At 50.7% G+C, this 20151-nt stretch overlaps 1 protein-coding gene across 1 annotated transcript; it reads right to left on the reverse strand.

The window, feature by feature from the left end:
- Nucleotides 1-357: 357 nt before the first annotated feature.
- Nucleotides 358-16254, reverse strand: LOC116989176 (complement C1r subcomponent-like). Its single transcript, XM_033046401.1, has 9 exons — nt 16094-16254; nt 14487-14700; nt 13937-14117; nt 13209-13340; nt 9894-10087; nt 8127-8274; nt 2168-2305; nt 1867-1941; nt 358-1474 (listed from the first exon to the last, which is right to left on the reverse strand). The coding sequence occupies exons 1-9, from the start codon at nt 16114-16116 to the stop codon at nt 624-626; spliced, it is 1956 nt and encodes a 651-aa protein (XP_032902292.1). The 5' UTR covers nt 16117-16254; the 3' UTR covers nt 358-623.
- Between the last annotated feature and the right edge of the window lie 3897 nt (nt 16255-20151).

Genomic DNA, 20151 nt, shown 5'->3' on the forward strand with positions numbered 1-20151 from the left:
CCTCACTCCAGCCCCCCTCAATCCCCCTTCAATTCCCATCCCATCCCCCTCAGTCACTCCCTCAATTCCCCCTCCATCCCCTTTAATTATTGCCCCCCTATCCCCCCTCAATCGCCCCGATTAATTCCCCCTCAATTCAATTCCCCCTCTATTCCCGCTCAATTACCCCCCCCCCTTCAACCCTCCATCCCTTTACAATTTCCCCTCAATTACTCCCTCAAACCCTCCCCCCCTTCAATTTCCCCCAAATCTCCCGCAACCCCCAAAATGTCCTCCAATTACTCCCTCAATGCCGCCTCAAACCTCCCTTCAAGCCGTCAGGCTTCTAAATACGACATCAAACAAGCTCTGAACAATAATAGTCTATTGTACTTTATCTGTTTATTTATTGTGTACATATATGGTCTATAGACACACTGAAATTTTATCTCCTGTTCCATATTATGTTTACATATTCTGTTGTACTGCAGCAAGCACGAATGTCACTGTCCTATCTGGGACACATGACAATAACTCCCTTCACTTGTCTGGATTTTCCCCTTTTAATTTACGTCAATTTGCCTCAGATTCCCTCACAATTCCCCCTCAACTTCTCCTGGATTCTCCCTCCCTCCCCGCTCGCTCTATGTCCCCACATGCCCCTCCATCACCTCCTGCATCCAGGGTATGTACGCCCCGACATTGGTGTACACCCCGTAACGCCCCACCTTCCCGCAGTCTATCCCCCAGGACACCAGCCCTGCCACATACCAAACCCCCTCCTCCACCTGCTCTCTCCCCCCCCTACCCCCCTCCACGGAGAGAGCCCCCCCGCTGTCCCCCTGGCAGGCATCCGCTCCGCCCCCCAGCCCCGTCCCGGCACAGAATGACCCCGCGGTCAGTTTCAGGGGCTTCTTGGCCCGAGGCTGGGCCGCAGCCAGCGCCCCGCGGCATTTCTCGGTGTTGGCGACGGGCAGGGAGGCGTAGTGGAGCTTGTTGGTCAGTCTCCGGTTTTCCGTCATCCCCCACCCCGCCAAGTAGCCCAGACGCCCCTCCTGGTAGAGCCACTCGTGCCCAGGACCCCCAGCGGGGGGGAGACACACGGGGCCAATGTCGGCCGTCAGGCGCAGGGGGGTGGCCAGTTCAATGAGGGCGATGTCATTGGAGAAATTGGGGTCACTGCCGCTGTAGTTGGGGTGCAGGTAGACCCTCTCCACGGGCAGGCCGGGCGACATTACTAGGTCATCTAGGTCATTGTCACCCACGTAGATGCCGTGGCTCTCCAACTCCCCGTCCGTGGGTTTCTTCGCGCCTTTGTTCCACAGGATGCTTGCCGCCGTCAGCACCCAGCGGTCAGACACCAGCACCCCCGCCCCACGACCATGCCGGGGCCGCACAAACACCTGCCACGGGAAGCTGCCGTCCGGGGCCTCCGAACCCCCCAGCACGCGGCCCACCGCCAGCGAGGTGACCGGCACGTCAGGGACACCACACACTGGACATGGGGAGAGAGGGGGGGGGGGAGAGGAGAGAGGGAGTGAGAGAGCGGAGGGAGAGAAGGGTGGGGGGAGAGAGGGGGGGAAAGAGGGACAGAAGAGGGACAGAAGGACGGGGAGAGAACGAGAGAAAGGAGTGGGGTGAGGGAGGGTTATAAGGGGAGAGGAGGAGGAGGAAGAAAGAAAGGAGATAAAGTAGAGCGAGAGGAGAAGGAGGTGAAAGAGAAGGAGGAAGGAGAGATAGAGAGAGGAGGGAGAGAAATGGGAACGGGAAGAGCGGAGAGAAAATGAGAAGGCAGAGGGAACAGGGGAGGGAGAGAGAAGTTAGTGGGTGTACCACAGGGGGAGAGGGAGGGAGGGAGGATAGGGGATGGGGAGGGGTCTATCTTACCCGAGGCACAATATGGGATGGTGTTGGAGACGGTGGGATTGTTCCAGACACGATCAGCAGAGCAAGTGTACGTCCCTGGGGAGAGAGAGAGACATCAGTACGGGGAGAGGATGGACGTTGAGTCTCCCTCTATCTCCCCCTCGCTTTCTCCCCTTCCCTCTCTCACTCCCTGCCCCAACCTCTCTCCCCCAACCTCTCTCTCCCTTCCCCTCCCTCTCTCCACCTCCCTCTCTCCCCCTCTTCCCTCCTCCCTCCTCCCTCTCTCCCCCTTCCCCAACCTCTCACCCCCCCCCTCTCTCACCATCTCCCTCAGTCTTCATACGATATCTGCGATCACATGAGTACTGGATTCGAGTCAAATATCCGTCCTTCACCGCTCTTACGTCCAAGACTTCGAACTTCCCATTCTCCAACAACTTTGGTGTTCCACAATCGCTCACTTTAGAGAGGGAGAGGGAGAGGGAGAGAGAGAGAGAGATTGATTAAACAGTGAATACATTTTGGGGAGGGGATGGTGTGGGAGCATTATTTATTAGTAAAACACTAATACACTAAAAAACAATATAACATTAGAACATCATAATGCAAAATACTAGCAATATAACACAGTATAATACACTATTACTATACTAAACTATAATGCAGTATAAAACACTATATTAATAGATTATCTATTATATATTAAAACTCTGTGGCTGCCGCCTGCCGTCCGTCCGTCCGGCTGCCGGCTGCCTTTCTTCCTTTTGATTTGTTTCCATCGTGTGATGTCACAATGCCCAATGCTCACAGATGTCCAATCGGAATGGCCGATGCTCGCAGATGTCCAATCGGAATGGATCCATTTACATGTACGGCTGCCGGCTGCATTTCTTCCTTTGATTCCTTGCCACGCCGAATCCAGACGTACAATCGCCGAGATCTTTTCCATTCCGGTAGAGATTTCACTTTTCTTTCTAAGTATCCGCTCCTCATTACATTTCGTCGTGTTTAAGTACACCTTTTTAATCAAATCCTTCTCCCCCCCCCAATATTTCAAAAATAAACTGGCTTCTCACCCATAGAAGCAGCCATTTCGGTAGACATTTCACTTTTCATTCCAACTATCCACTCCTCATTAGATTTTGTTATGTTTATGTCCACATTTTTCATTAAATCCTTCTCCCCCCCCCACCCCACTCACTCATTTTGTCGCCTCCTGCTGGCCAGCGACCATAACGGCTGCTGGCGCCCGCATCTCGCCTCAAAGACGCCATTTAAAACCAGCCGCACTGCTCATTCCTGAGCCGCTTGAGTTGGAGGACCACGTCTCCCGTGGGGGCTACGGGTAAGGAACGGCTGCGTTGGGGGAGCAGACCCAACGGGTCTGCCCTTGGTCTAGTATAATATAATACACTACAACGTAATATAATACACTACAATATGACACTATAATGTAACACAAAAATACTATAATATAACTATATAATATACTATAATATAATAATATTATACGCTGCAATATAACACTATAATATTATAATACAATATAATATGCTATAATACACTATAATACATTATAACACAATATAATACACTATAGTACAACTATAAGACACTACGATAATATCAGGAGGAGGAGCCATCTTGGGGAACGGCTGCTAACCAGCAGCCGTCCGTTTAATTCATTTTTTTTCCAGTTTTTAGTTAGTCCTGTTCGTCGTTTGTTCGGAGAAATGGACTTCTTAATGTGGGGGGAAGGAGGTAACCTTACTTCTAGGTCCCTACCTGGTCGGTGAGCAGCTTTTTCTCTGGGCTGCCCGTCGACCCGTCCTCGTGCCTACCAGCGGGCTTGGAGCGCCGTTTCCTGGTGGGGACCGCCCAGCACCTCGCCTTCGGTGGCGGCACAGCGCTGGAGCGCTATCGTGGAGCGGAGCGGGCGATGCCTTGCCTGGGTCGCCGCGCTGGATCGACGCGCTGGAGCTCCGGTGAGCTGGACCGCCGGGATCAACTCCTCCGGGCTGCGGGTCTGCGGAGCGGGCGGCGCCGCCTTTAACATCGGGAGCCTGGGCGCTCCAACTCGGTGCGTCCTTGTCGGCTTCGGAAGCAGCCGTTCCAGGTGGCCCAGCCACTGTGAGGACTCTCCCGACGCCGGGGCAAGACCACCCGGCTAGAACGGCCAGGAACATCGGGCCTCCGTTGAGGCAACAGCGGTGGCCTTAATAGGCCTGACTTTTGGGAGAATTGGGGTTGGGGACTGGACTTTTGTGCCTTCTCCCACAGTGGTAACCACTGTGGGGGGATTACTTTTCTGTGTGTAAGGTGCTTTGTTAGTCTGTGTCCAAGATGGCTGTCGGAAGGGAGAGTGGACGCTGGCGCGCTTTAGCTGCCGCTGCTCTCTCTTCACATTGTGTTTTTTTGATTTTTTCATTTTGTGTCTTTGGAGCGATTTCTCTCTTTAATTTGTGTATTGATGATGTCCTTATTATTTATTTTTCTCCGACTATATGTTTTTTTCTCTTCTGTTAATCTTTGTAAGGTGTCCTTGAGATTTGAAAGGCTCGAGTGCTCGAAAATAAAATTTATTATTATTATTAATATATAATACACCAGAATACAACACTATAATACACGATAATACACAGTAATACATAATCTCCATGATACAGTCATACAATATAATGCACTATAATACACTACAATACACTATATAACACTACTAGACTAAGTGGGACTCTTTGGATTCTTGGGCTGGCAGCTCAGTCACTCACGACTGGTGGGCTGGCAGTTGACTCACGGCTATTCCTTGAGATTCCATTTCAAGCAGTGTGCAAGGCCACCAAATTCAAGTGCAGTTTCTTACCACTTCAAGCAGGGTGCAAGGCCACCAAATTCAAATGCAGTTTCATGCCATTGCAAGCAGGGTGTAAGGCCACTAAAGACAGCGACTCGTGACCTCTCCCTCCTCCATCTTGCAGAGACTGAGCCACTCCCATTCTTCTGGGTTTTATAGTCCCTCCACCGTCCCACCAGAAGGGGCGTGGCCTTCATGGCGTGATTGACAGGAGAGAGAATCTCAACATTTTTTAAACACTGATAACTGTTTTATTTTTCATCCTTGGCACCTGATGAGCGGGGGGGGGGGGACTCTCAGTAAGATGGCCAAAAATCACAGCTGTACGTGGTAGCTTTTATTTTATAAAATCAATATAAAGCGAAAACAGGGTGGTCAAGATTAGACTTTTAATACTATAGAAGGCAACTTTAATTAGGCAAGGCAACTTTAATTAGGCAAGGCAACTTTAATTAGGCAAGGCAACTTTAATTAGGCAAGGCAACTTTAATTAGGCACAATGGGCTAAGTGTTCGGCTGGCGGCCGGAAGGTAGCCGGTTCGAATCCCGCTTGGAGTGCATACTGTCGTGTCCTTTGGCAAGACACTTAACCCACCTTTGCCTGTGTGTGAATGTGTGTGAGTGATTGGTGGTGGTCGGAGGGGCCGTAGGCGCAGATTGGCAGCCACGCTTCCGTCAGTCTGGCCCAGGGCAGCTGTGGCTACAGAAGTAGCTTACCACCAACGAGTGTGACTGAGGAGTGAATGAATAATGCGATGTAAAGCGCCTTGAGTATTAGAAAGGCGCTATATAAATCCCATCCATTATTATTATTATTAACTTTAATTAGGCAAGGGAACTTTAATTAAGCTACACAGCTTTATCATTTCCAAACCAAAGGCAACACAGCTTTAGCATTTCCAAACTATATTTTCAAACCACATTAAGGGCACTGACCACTCACAGTTTAGTAGACATGTGTTCAGTGTTATTCACAGCTCAGACAGAGACGTAACCCTCTTGCTCCCCCATCTTGCAGAGACAGACTGAGGCACTCAACACTTCTGGGTTTTATAGTCCCTCCGGAAGGGGCGTGGCCATTTTTTAAACACTGATAACTGTTTTATTTTTCATCCTTGGCACCTGATGAGCGGGGGGGGGGGGGGGGGGGGTGGGGGTGGGGGGGGTGGGGGTGGGGGGGGGGGGGTGGGGGTGGGAGGGGGGACTCTCAGTAAGATGGCCAAAAATCACAGCTGTACGTGGTAGCTTTTATTTTATAAAATCAATATAAAGCGAAAACAGGGTGGTCAAGATTAGACTTTTAATACTATAGAAGGCAACTTTAATTAGGCAAGGCAACTTTAATTAGGCAAGGCAACTTTAATTAGGCAAGGCAACTTTAATTAGGCAAGGCAACTTTAATTAGGCACAATGGGCTAAGTGTTCGGCTGGCGGCCGGAAGGTAGCCGGTTCGAATCCCGCTTGGAGTGCATACTGTCGTGTCCTTTGGCAAGACACTTAACCCACCTTTGCATGTGTGTGAGTGATTGGTGGTGGTCGGAGGGGCCGTAGGCGCAGATTGGCAGCCACGCTTCCGTCAGTCTGGCCCAGGGCAGCTGTGGCTACAGAAGTAGCTTACCACCAACGAGTGTGACTGAGGAGTGAATGAATAATGCGATGTAAAGCGCCTTGAGTATTAGAAAGGCGCTATATAAATCCCATCCATTATTATTATTATTAACTTTAATTAGGCAAGGGAACTTTAATTAAGCTACACAGCTTTAGCATTTCCAAACCAAAGGCAACACAGCTTTAGCATTTCCAAACTATATTTTCAAACCACATTAAGGGCACTGACCACTCACAGTTTAGTAGACATGTGTTCAGTGTTATTCACAGCTCAGACAGAGACGTAACCCTCTTGCTCCCCCATCTTGCAGAGACAGACTGAGGCACTCAACACTTCTGGGTTTTATAGTCCCTCCGGAAGGGGCGTGGCCATTTTTTAAACACTGATAACTGTTTTATTTTTCATCCTTGGCACCTGATGAGCGGGGGGGGGGGGGGGGGGGGTGGGGGTGGGGGGGGGGGGGGGGGTGGGGGTGGGAGGGGGGACTCTCAGTAAGATGGCCAAAAATCACAGCTGTACGTGGTAGCTTTTATTTTATAAAATCAATATAAAGCGAAAACAGGGTGGTCAAGATTAGACTTTTAATACTATAGAAGGCAACTTTAATTAGGCAAGGCAACTTTAATTAGGCAAGGCAACTTTAATTAGGCAAGGCAACTTTAATTAGGCAAGGCAACTTTAATTAGGCACAATGGGCTAAGTGTTCGGCTGGCGGCCGGAAGGTAGCCGGTTCGAATCCCGCTTGGAGTGCATACTGTCGTGTCCTTTGGCAAGACACTTAACCCACCTTTGCATGTGTGTGAGTGATTGGTGGTGGTCGGAGGGGCCGTAGGCGCAGATTGGCAGCCACGCTTCCGTCAGTCTGGCCCAGGGCAGCTGTGGCTACAGAAGTAGCTTACCACCAACGAGTGTGACTGAGGAGTGAATGAATAATGCGATGTAAAGCGCCTTGAGTATTAGAAAGGCGCTATATAAATCCCATCCATTATTATTATTATTAACTTTAATTAGGCAAGGGAACTTTAATTAAGCTACACAGCTTTAGCATTTCCAAACCAAAGGCAACACAGCTTTAGCATTTCCAAACTATATTTTCAAACCACATTAAGGGCACTGACCACTCACAGTTTAGTAGACATGTGTTCAGTGTTATTCACAGCTCAGACAGAGACGTAACCCTCTTGCTCCCCCATCTTGCAGAGACAGACTGAGGCACTCAACACTTCTGGGTTTTATAGTCCCTCCGGAAGGGGCGTGGCCTTCAGGAGAGAGAATCTCAACATTTTTTAAACACTAATAACTCTTTTATTTTTAATCGACGGGGAAAATCCTCTTGCCCTGCACAGCGGAGGGGGACTTTGAGTAAGATGGCCAAAAACCACAGCCATAAGTGGCAGCGATTTTTCTTAAATCAATATACACAACAACAGGAAGTGGTCAAGATCGGACTTTTAGTATTATAGATAATATAACACCATCATAAACTAATGTAACACTATATTATATAATATAACTAAATTACAACATTATAATGCACTGAAACAATATAATGCACCAGTGTAATACACACTAATTCAACATTGTAGTACATCAGTACAATACAGTCTATAATACAGCAGTATAATACGCTCTAATAGAGCAGTATAATACACTCTAACATTATAATACAGCACTATAGTAACTCTAATACAGCAGTATAATACTGTCTAACACTATATTACAGCAGTATAACACACTCTAATACAGCCGTGTAATACACTATAATACAGACTAACCCACTATACACCAGCCTCCACATTGTGGCTGAGGACATACACTCACTGTCGGTGGTGTAGTGGATTTTCCAGCCCCGCTCAATGCCAGATATGTCCGTGTGGAACAAGATATCCACAGCATTACTGCGCGTGTCAACCCTCGTCGGCCTCTCCGACCCACACAGCGGTATCAACACCGTGTTCTTGTACTCAATCTGGAGGCAGAGATCACAGCAATTGTGTCAGACTGTCCCCCTCCTACCCTGCCCCCTCCCCTCACACACTCCTCCCGGGGGTCAGACACACACACACACACACAGTGCAACCCCCTCCCCTCATCACCCTCCACTCACACACTCCTCACAAGTGCACAAGTTATAGGAATAGAATCAGGCCATTCGGCCCATTGCGTCCACTCCTCCATTCAATCGTGGCTAGACACAAAATGCTGGAGTAACTCAGCGGGTGAGGCAGCTTCTCTGGAGAGAATGAATGGGCGACATTTCGGGTCCAGACCCTTCTTAGAGAACATTGCCCGTTCCTTCTCTCCAGAGACGCTGCCTCACCCGCTGAGTTACTCCAGCATTTTGTGTCTACCTTCGATTTAAACCAGCATCTGCAGTTCTTTCTTACACATTCAATCATGGTTGATCCCTGCCTCTTAATCCCAATTTCCTGCCATCTCCCCCTAACCCTTGACAATCATTCTAATCATGGATTTGTCTATCTCTGCCTCCTAGGGGTCATACACGCACACGCACACGCACACACACACACACTCCACATTCCCCCAATCTCCATCTCCCCCTCTCTCTACGTCACTATCCCTTTGTCTCTTCCCCCCCCCCCCCCCCCCCCGCCTGCCTCCCTCACTCCCACCCGCCCTCCCTAGCTATCACTTTACTTTCCTCCGACCTACCCTACCTCTCCTGCCCTCCCTCTCCCTCCCTCCATTCCACTTTCTCTCTCTCTCCCCTCTTCTTTCTCTCCTTCCATCTCTCTCTCTCCCTCCCTCCCTTTCCATCGTTTACCTACATTTTATAAGAGTTGAGTTGAGTTTAGTTTAGTTCATAGACACAGAGACACTAGTTTAGTTCAGACCCACCAAGTCCGGACCAGCCATCGATCACCCATTAATAAGTTCATGTGATAGGGGCAGAATTAAGCCACTCGGCCCACCAATCATGGCTGATCTATCTCTCCCTCCTAACCCTATTCTCTTGCCTTCCCCCTATAACCCCTGACACCCGCACTAATCAAGAATCTATCTATCTCTGCTTAAATATATCCATTGACTCTTCTATACAGCCTTCAGTGGCAGTGAATTCCACAGATTCATCACCCTCTAAAGAAATTCCTCCTCGTCTCCATCCTAACTGACTATGATTTTATTGTGAGTCTGTGGCCTCTGTCCTAGACTCTCCCACTAATATAAATGTTTTCTCCACATCCACTCTATCCAGGCTTTTCACTATGTGGGAAGTTTCAATGAGTTTCTCCCCTCAGTGTTGTAATCCCCAGTGAGAACAGGCCAAGTGCCGTCAAACGCTCATCTTATGTAAACGCGTTCACAGTCGTTCTAAGTCATCCCACTTTCTCATCCACACTAGGGGGACAATTTACAGGAACCAATTAACCTACAAACCCGCCATTTCTTTGGGGAACGTGGAAGGAAACTGGAGCACCCGGAGGAAACCCACGCGTGCGGCCACAGGGAGAACGTGCAAACTCCACACAGACAGAGAGACAGCGCCTGCGGTCGGGATCGAACCAGGTTTCCTGGCACCGTGAGGCTGCGGCTCTACCCACTGCGCCGTTGAGGGGGGACGCTCACCGTCATGTTGTCGTAAGGACATTTCACTTGTGGGTGACTCTCAATCTCAAACAGGCCCTGGAACTCGAGGGAAATGGAGAAGCCTTCCTCCACTCGAATACTGTAGTTACAGTGAAGGTTGGCGGGGTAGGCAGCGGGATATCCCGGACTGGAGAACTGGCCGGACATCTCACTGAAATATTCCTGGCATTCCACTGCGGGAAGACAAGGGAGATTGTCATCAACACGTGGTCATAATCATAGTTAGAGTCACATTCAAACAGTCATACGATACGATAGAACTTTATTTACCCCAGGAGGGAAGTTGATCTGCCAACAGTCATAAAACACAACATGAAACATGACATTAGAGTGACAATTCGAAAGGATTGGCGGTGTGCAAAGATTGGGGAGAGCGGGGGAGGGGAGTCAGTCTCAGTCTCAGCCTCAGTCCACCCCACCCCAGAAGCGGGAGGAGAGGGTGGGGGGTGTGTGTGTGGGTGGGAGGGGGAACTTTCAAAACCTTCATAACTTTTGTACTATTTCTCAGATCGGAACAAAACGTATTTGACTTGCAGCAGAGGAGAATGGTGAGTAAGGTGGGGGGAAATCGTAGCGCTATGGGGGATCGTTTTTGCGCAAATGTAATTACAACGCAGGCAGGAAGTGGTCAAGATGAGAGTTTTAGTAATACACTAGACTAAGAGGGACCCGTTGGGTCCCATGTTCACACGGGAGGGCTGGTCCCCCAACGCAATATTCCACCTCTCCATCTATTCCAATATTGTTGGCCAGTGGGGGGGGGGGGGGGGGGGGATTTCTGGAGCGCTAGTATGGGTGTTGTGGGCTGAAGGGACTGGTTTCCAGAGGGCTAGTATGGATATTGTCAGCCGAATGGTTTATTGGGCTAGCAGCTCAGTCACTCAAGCCCGGTGTGCTGGCAGCTCACTCACTCACGGCTGGTGGGCTGGTAGTTGACTCACGGCTATTACTTGAAATTCCATTTCAAGCAGGGTGCAAGGCCACCAAATTCAAGTACAGTTTCCAACCACTTCAAGCAGGGTGCAAGGCCGCCAAATTCAAGTGCAGTTTCATACCATTTCAAGCAAGGTGCAAGGCCACCAAATTCAAGTGCAGTTTCATACCATTTCAAGCAGGATGAAACCACCATATAGCCACATAAAACACCACAAACCCACATAAAACACCACAGAACCACATAAAAACCACACTCACAGTTCAGTAGATATTTAGTGTGTTCAGTTGATTCACAGCTCAGACAGAGAGTCGTGACCTCCCCCATCTTGCAGAGACTGGGCCTCACCCACACTTCCGGGTTTTATAGTCCCTTCCCCCCTCCCACCGGAAGGGGCGTAGCCTTCATGGCATGATTGACAGGAGAGAGAATCTCAACATTTTTTAAACACTAATAACTCTTATTTTTCATCAATGGCAAAAATCTCTGCACCTGATGAGCGGAGTGGGACTGAGTAAGATGGCCAAAAATCACAGCCATGTGTGGTAGCGTATTTTCTAAAATCAATATGCAGTGCAAACAGGAAGTGGTCAAGTTTAAACTTTGAATTAAATTGATGGATAGATATATAGAGTCAAAGAGTGATAGTACCATTGTCATAAACATAGAGGCTTAAGGGCCTGTAGCACCTGGGCGTCATTTGCGCGTCACGCAGGTGGAGCGCAAGGATTTTCAGAATCACAAAATCCTGGAGTACCGCGGGTCACTGCCTACGCAACCACGTCTCACCACACGCCATGCGCGCGTTACGCGTGCGTCGTGACGCGTAAATGATGTCGCGTAAATGACGCGCAAATAACGCCCAAGTGGGACAGGCCCTTTAGAGTCAGTCTGGGGGTGGCTCGAATTTCACTACCTAAACTGGTACACGTGACAATAAACTGACCTTGAAACCTTATAGATCAGAGGGTTCTAGGAGTGCAGGTACATCGTTCTCTGAAAGTGGCGTCACAGGTAGATAAGGTGGTCAAAAATTATTTCTGTATATTTGCTTAAGAAAGAACTGCAGTTGCTGGAAAAATCGAAAGTAGACAAATATGCTGGAGAAACTCCGCGGGTGAGGCAGCATCTATGGAGCGAAGGAATAGGTGACGTTTCGTGACGAGACCCTTCTTCAGACTTCTTCAAACGTCACCCTTTCCTTCGCTCCACGGATCCTGCCTCACCCGCTGAGTTTCTCCAGCATTTTGGTCTACCCTCTGTACATTTGCCTTCATCAGTCATAGTACTGAGTATAGAAGTTGGGGACGTGAGGTTGCAGTCACGGTGGGGCAGCAGTAGAGTCGCTGCCTTAAAGCGAACGCAACACCGGAGACCCTAGTTCGATCCCGACGACGGGTGTTGCCTGTACGGAGTTTGTACGTTTTCTCCCCGTGATCTGCGTGGGTTTTCTCCGAGATCTTCGGTATCCTCCCACACTCCAAAGACGTACATGTAATTTTTACACTTGGTAAATGTAATAATTATCCCTCGTGTGCGTAGGATCGAGTTAATGTGCGGGGAACGCTGGTCGGCGCGGACCCGGTGGGCCGAAGGGCCTGTTCCCATGCTGTATCTCTAAACTAAACTATAGTTGTGTAATATGTTGGTGAGGCACCACTTACAGTATGTATTGTCTTCAGTTTTGGTCACCCTGTTATAGGAAGGTTGTTGTTAAGCTGTAAAAGGTGTAAAGAAGATTTGCGAGGATGTTGCCAGGATTCGAGGGCCTGAGCTACAGGGAGAGGTTGGGGCATGCTGGAACATTATTCCTTTGAACGCGGGAGGATGAGGGGTGATCTTATAGAGGTGTATAAAACCATGAGGGGAATAGATCGGATTAGTGCATAGAGTCTTTACCTCCAGGGTCGGGGAATCAAGGACCAGAGGACATGGGTTTAAGGTGAGAGGAGAAATATTTAGCAGGAACCTGAGGGGCAGTTTTTTCACACAGAGGGTGGTGGGTGTATGGAACGAGCTGCCAGAGGAGGTAGTTGAGGCAGGGACTATCCCAATGTTTAAATGGCAGGTACATGGATAGGACAGGTTTAGAGGGGTGTGGGACAAACGCAGGCAGGTGGGACTAGTATAGATGGGACGTGTTGGTCGGCATGGGCAAGTTGGGCCGAAGGGCCTGTTTCAGTGCTGTATGACTATTGCTTTTCCCCCACTCAAGGAGCTCTCTGCCCGCCCTCTCCCCTCCAACACCGTGGAGCTCCCTCACTGCCCCTGCCTCACCCCTTCCCCCTCCCACTCCCTCTCTGCTCCTCTGTTCTGCCCCTCTGATTTCTCCCTGGTCTCTCTCTCTCTCTCCCGGTCACCTTTACAGCTCCTCCCATCGTCCCGGAGGCTGTATCCCCGCCAACAGTCACACGTGTAGCTGCCGATGGTGTTGTGGCAAAGCTGGTCACACACGGGCAGTGACGCGGAGTCCTGAGAACACTCGTCCACATCTGCAAGACAGAGTCGGCACATTCACACTCAGTGAAGCTCCCTCCCTCCCTCCCTCCCTCCCTCCCTCCCTCCCTCCCTCCACACCCACCCCATCACACACACACACACACCCACCCCCGTCACACACACACATACACACACGTGCATACACACACACACACACACGCACACGTACACACACACATACGTACACACACCCACCCCGTCACACACACACACACACCCACCCCGTCACACACACACACACACCCACCCCGTCACACACACACATACACACACGTACATACACACACACACACACACACACACGTACACACACACACGTACACACACACATACACACACACACGTACACACACACACTCGTACACACACACACATACACGTGCACACACACACTTAAACACACACACGTACACACACACACACACATGTACACACACACACGTGCACACACACACTTAGACACACACACACACGTAAACAAGTGTGCACACACACATGTTACACACACAAGTGCACACACACACGCGTGCACACACATGTGTACCACACACATACACGTGCACACACCCACACACACGTGTGTACCTACCCATGGCCATGTAGTAGATGAGGAAGCCTCTGTAGGGCCACTGGTTGGAGAAGTCAGAGGAGAACTCGAGGCTAAGGGAGTTTTGAGAGGAGTCGAGGATCGGCTGAGGTGGGTTCCCCGCTCCCGCTGGCTTCTCCCCGTCACCGCAAAACACACCTAGCGTCCGTGTCCCCTCGTTCACCTGTAGGGGGCAGTCGTGTCAGAGCACACGCACACGGACATAGACACATGTGCACAACACACGGACAGATGGTTACATGGATACATGGACAGGTAAACATGCAGAATTACACGGATAAACACACGGACACACACACGGATCAGACACGGGTACAACACAGGCACAGGAATACAGACCCACACATGCATCGACAATGGCATTGAACACACAAGACACGCACACACATAGTCGGGACTGAACGCACTCCCGCCCTCACCTCACCTCACCCTCCCTTTTTCCCTCTCACCCTCCCTCCCTCCTCTCATTTCCTCTCCCTCCTCTCTCCCCCCTCTCTCCCTCCCTCCTTCCCTCCCTCTCTCTCCCTCTCACCTTCAGTCTATCGTACACGCAGCCTTGAGACGCCTCCAGTTGGAAGTATCGGAAGTGTAGGCGGATGCGGTAACCAGAGGGAACGCCGATGGACCATTCGGCCCGGGTCTCGTTGGGATAGTAGGAGGGGAATCCCGGGGAGGAGATCTCGCCGTACATGGGCAGGGTCTCGGCGACACTCCCCTGGGTCGGGATCCACAGGGCCACAGCCCACCTGTGGGGGTGGGACAAGAATCCGTTAACCCCTCACCGCATACCTTCTGCCCATCGAACCCCTGCTATCCCACCATTCTGTTCCCTCCCACTTACGGACGTGAAAACAGGCCCTTCGGCCCAACTTCTCCCTGCCGTCCTTCCGAGGTGAGGGGGCGGTGAGGAAGGGAGAGAGGGAGCGAGAGATGGAGAGAGAGGGAGGAAGAGAGGGGTGGACAGAGAGAGCGAGAAATGGGTCGAGAGAGGGGGAGAGTGGGAGGGAGAGGCGGAGAGGGAGAGTGAAAGAGAGAGGGAGAGCATAGAACGTGGAACAGTACAGGAACGGACCCATTGGCCCACCGTGTCCACCATTTTCAAATCTGGCACCACCACCACCCCTGGCAACACGTTCCATGCACCCACCACCCTCTGTGTAGAACAACCTGCCCCACACATCTCCTTCGGGGAGAGAAAGGTTCTGACTGTCGACCATATCTACACCTCTCTAGTATATATTCTGTATCTGAACTAAACAAAAATCTCTGTCTTGCTCATCGCAATCCCCCCTCTTCTCCCCCTCCCTCTCTCTCCCCACCCATTCTCTCTCCACCCTTTCTCTCCCCCTCTCCCTCTCCCTTTTTCTCCCCCTCTATCTCCACCCTCCTCTCTTTCTCCCCCTCTCTCTCCATCCCGCTCACCCACTCCCCCTGTCTCTCTCCCCTCCCTCTCTTTCTTCCCTCTCTCCACCCCCCCCCCCCCTCCCTCTCCCCTGTCTCTCTCCCTTTCTCTCTTCCCCCTCTCCCCCTCCCCTTCTCTTCCCCCCCCCCCCCCTCCCTTCTCATAGAGTGATACAGTGTGGAAACAGACCCTTCGGCCCAACTTACCAACATTGACCAACATGTCCCACCTACACTAGTCCCACTTGCCTGCGCTTGGTCCATATCCCTCCAAACCTGTCCGATCCATGTACCTGTCTAAATGTTTCTTAAGCATTGGGATAGTCCCAGCCTCAACTACCTCCTGTTGCAGCTTGTTACATCCATACACCTTTGTGTGAAAACATTACCCCTAAGGTTCCAATTAAATCTTTTCCCCTTCACAGTAAACCTGTCTTCTCTTCCCTCTATCACTCCCCCCTTCCCCTCACATGCCCCATCTCTGCCTCCTCTCCTCCTCTCTGCCTCTCTCCCCTCTCTCCCTCACCCTTTCTCCCCCCTCTCTCTCTCCTCTCTCTCCCCCTCTCCCTCCTCCCTCCCCCCACCTCTCTCTTTCCCCCCTCTCCCACACCCCTTCTGCCTCTCACCCCTCCATCTCTTTCCCACTCCACCTCTCCCTCTCCCCCTCCATCTATCTCTCTCCCTCAACCCCCCCCCCCCCTCTCTCTCCCACTCCCCCTCTCCCTCTCCATCTCTTACCCAAGGCAGTGTAGAAGCCACATCAGGCTGTGTCAGTGAGACAGTGCAGGGTTATGGGAGCTGGGGGTCGATGTAGAACGGGGCGCTGTGTATCCTGGAGAGAGGGAGACAGAGCGAGAGTGACGTTTCGGGGCTGGAAACGCAGGTCGCCACTGTCTGCAACATTGCTTCACACAGTTTATTACAATGTGCAAATATTAGTGGAAAAACAGCTCAAAGTTCAGAGGGGGAGAGAGGGGGGGAGCCCAAATCAAACACTCGCTGGTGACACAGAGTGCTGGGGTAACGCATCGGGTCAGGCAGTGAGGGGGCAGCACGGTGGCGCAGCGGTAGAGTTGCTGCCTCACAGCGCCAGAGACCTGGGTCCCATCCCGACCGTGGGTGTTGTCGGTACGGAGTTTGTACTTTCTCCCCGTGACCACGTGGGTTTACTCCGGGTGCTCCGGTTTCCTCCCACATTCCAAACATGCGCAGGTTTGCCGGTTAATTGTAGGTTCGGTAAAAATCGTAAATTATCCCTAATGTGTAGGAAAGTGCTAGGAATGACCGCTGGTCAGCGCAGACTCGGTGGGCCGAAGGGCCTGTTTCCGTGCTGTATCTCGAAAGTCTAAAGTCTAAAGAGTAACTTCGCGGGCCAGACAGCATCTCTGGAGAACGCGGATAGGTACAAAGTGCTGGAGTAACTCAGCGGGTAAGGCAGCATGTCTGGAGCACATGGGCGGGCGATGTTCAGGTCGGGGGGCCCTTCGTCGGGCTTCAGTGTTGAAGTTTCGACATTATGTTACAGTTGTACAAACAGGGATCTAGGAGTGCAGGTACATAGTTACGTGAAAGTGGCGTCACAGGTAGATAGTGTGGTCAAAAAGACTTTTGGCACAATGGCCTTCATCACAGGAGCCTAGAACACAGAACAGTGCGGTATGGTGGCGCAGCGGGTAGAGCTACTGCCTCACAGCGGCAGAGACCCGGGTTCGTTCCTGACTACGGGTGCTCTCTGTACGGAGCTTGCCTGTTCTCCCCATGACCTGCGTAGTTTTTCTGCAGGTGCTCCAGTTTCCTCCAAAGACCTGCAGGTCCCCCCCGCTGCTTTTCACCATTCTCAGATCGCTCCGGGCCTTGCTCTGGTCCACGCCTGCCGCAGCCTAGCTTGGGCCTGGCGCCTGGTGGGAAGGCCGGCTCTAAGACCTGGGTAGGTGCCTCCTCTACCCCCTCCCCCCACACCCCTCTACCCCCTCCCAGAGATGGTGGAGAGGAGAGGGTGGAGGAGAGGGGGGGAGACGGAGGAGGAGTGGGTGGGGGAGGGGGCCCTCCCTCTCTGCTCCCCCTTTCTAGCCGCGCCTGTGCAGTTGGGGGTTTTGCGTGAGTGGATAGGGTGGGGGATGGGGTAAAAAGGAGCGAATGAATATTAATATAATATCAAGGGGCGTTTAGTGTGTGTGGGGGTGGTTAGCGTGTATGTGGCACCTAAGGCCCCCCCCCCCCTCGCAACCACGTGTTGGGGAACAGAATATGTAAAAATGTCAACATTACTGCGTCGGGTTTTCGATGAGATGTGAATCAAAGAAAATATCAGAGGCAGCTTTCGTACCTTTCACAAATGTGAGCAATACTTGGCTTGTCAATGTCAAACCACCAAAGATTTTGACGCTCAAATCTTTTCCTCCGTGTCTGTTGTCTGAATTTCCCTTCAGGTTTATTACTCGTGTTTGTTTGTGACATCAAGCGTAAGAATGGTACGGAGACGGTATTTGATCGGACTTTACCAGCTTTATCTTGCACTAAACCTTGTTCATGGTATTCCCCTTATCATGTATCTGTAAACTGTGGGCGGCTCGATTGTAATCATGCATGGTCTTTCCGCTGGCTGGTTAGCACGCAGCAAAAACTTTTCACAGTACCTCGGTACACGTGACAATAAACTAAACTTTAGTCTTCAGCCCACCGAGTCCGCGCTGACCAGCCATCACCCCGCACACTAACACTAACCTACACGGACTAGGGACAATTTACAGTTTTACCGAAGCCAATTAACCTACAAACCTGCACGTCCTTGGAGTGTGGGAGGAAACCGGAGAAAACCCACGCAGGTCATGGGGAGAACGTGCAAACTCCGTACCGACCGCACCAGTGGTCAGGATCCAACCCAGGACACTGGCGCTGCTAGGCAGCAACTCTACCTCCGCCCCAATTATCATTGAATCATGAAAGCAGTAACTAGAAATAATGCAGCATATATATTTAGACTCTGCATTCATATTATAGAGAACCGTTGGTCAACTACCAATGATATCATGATCATAATCATATTTTATTAGCCAAGTATGTTTTGCAACAAAACACACAAAACACATTTTAACATAAACATCCACCACAGTGACTCCTCCACATTCCACAGCGGGTGCAGCAGCATCTATGGAGCGAAGGAAATAGGCAACTTTTCGGGTCGAAACCCCTTGGGTTTCGACCCGAAACGTTGCCTATTTCCTTTGGGTTTCGGCCCGAAACGTTGCCTATTTCCTTCGCTCCATAGATGCTGCTGCACCCGCTGAGTTTCTCCACCACTTTTTCTACCTTCGATTTTCCAGCATCTGCAGTTCCTTCTTAAACCCTCCACATTCCTCACTGTGATGGAAGGCGGAAAAAAGTTCAATCTCTTCCCTTCTTTGTTCTCCCGCGGTCGGGGACCTCGAGCCTTTCGTTGTCAGGGCGATCTTGACTCCCGTAGCCGGAGGCGTTTGGGACCTCCGCAGGCCGCGGTAGGAGCGTCGATCCCAGGCAAGGAATCGGCTACGATGGTAAGTCCACGGCCCCGCGGTGGGGCTCAAAGTCACTCCCGAGCGAGGCCTCCAGCTCCACGATGTTAGGCCGCAGAGGGACCGGAGATACGATCCGGAAAACAATCGCATCTCCGGCAAGGTAAGAGATTGAAAAATGAGTTTCCCCCCCGACCCCCCGACCCCCACATAAAACAAACCAGAGAACATTAACACAAACTTTTAACACACACTAAAAATAACACCAAAAAAAGATGAAAATACAGACAGACTGTTGGCGATGTTGCCATTCGGTGCCCCTTGGTACCCCTGAAATGATACTTTATTTTCACATGTAACGAGGTAGAGTGAAATGCTTTGTATACAACCCAGTAAAATCACGTAACAGACCTCAGCTAGGCAGTGGACAAGTGACGCCACAACTGGCACCGACAAAGATACAAAAGTACATTCTTGCAGTTCTCATTTAAATTCAGGTTATGTTTTATTCTTAATAATGGCAGAGATTTATGGTTCTGGCTTATGGATGACAGTGGTACAAAAATAGCAGGTATTTCTAGGAATAATACAGAAGGTGCAGGATCAGTTCATTCCTAGGAGGAAGAAAGATTCCAAGGGGAGAAAGGGGCAACCGTGGCTGACAAGGGACGTCAGGGACAGTATAAAAATTAAAGCGAAGAAGTACAACGTAACAAAGATGAGCGGGAAACAAGAGGATTGGGTAATGTTTAAAGAACAACAGAAGATAACCAAAAAGACAATACGGGGAGAAATGATGAGGTACGAAGGTAAGCTAGCCAAGAATATAAAGCAGGATAGTGTAAAGAAGTGTCATCAACACACTGTAGCTTTACTTCTTTTGTTCATACTGTAACATTACAGAAAGCACTAGCTGTACGTGGTCTGTCACGGAAACTAGAGAGCGATATGTGGGTGGGGAGGTTGTAATTATACTTGTGATATGGGGAGTGGTTAGTAGTGATGAGGTAACTATATTAAAGGCACATACACATGTCATCTACATCCTTCCCCTTAGAAACGAAAGGCAAACAAAATGGTGACAGGGCGACCACGTCTCATGCGCTATAAACGGTTAAGCAAAGTCACCATAGCGGACAGGCGGCTTGACAACACGTCCCGACCGGGTTCGCATCTCGCCATCTTCCCTCCCTGCAGGAAGAAGTGGAACAGGTGCAGACGGCCGAGCCGGAACGGGGGAGCTGGGAGGGGATGAAGGAGGGGATGCGGGCACAGCAGCGGGCAGCGCGCGGGCAGAGCCTGGGG

Source organism: Amblyraja radiata, chromosome 28, assembly GCF_010909765.2.
Source record: "Amblyraja radiata isolate CabotCenter1 chromosome 28, sAmbRad1.1.pri, whole genome shotgun sequence".
Lineage (NCBI taxonomy): Eukaryota > Metazoa > Chordata > Chondrichthyes > Rajiformes > Rajidae > Amblyraja > Amblyraja radiata.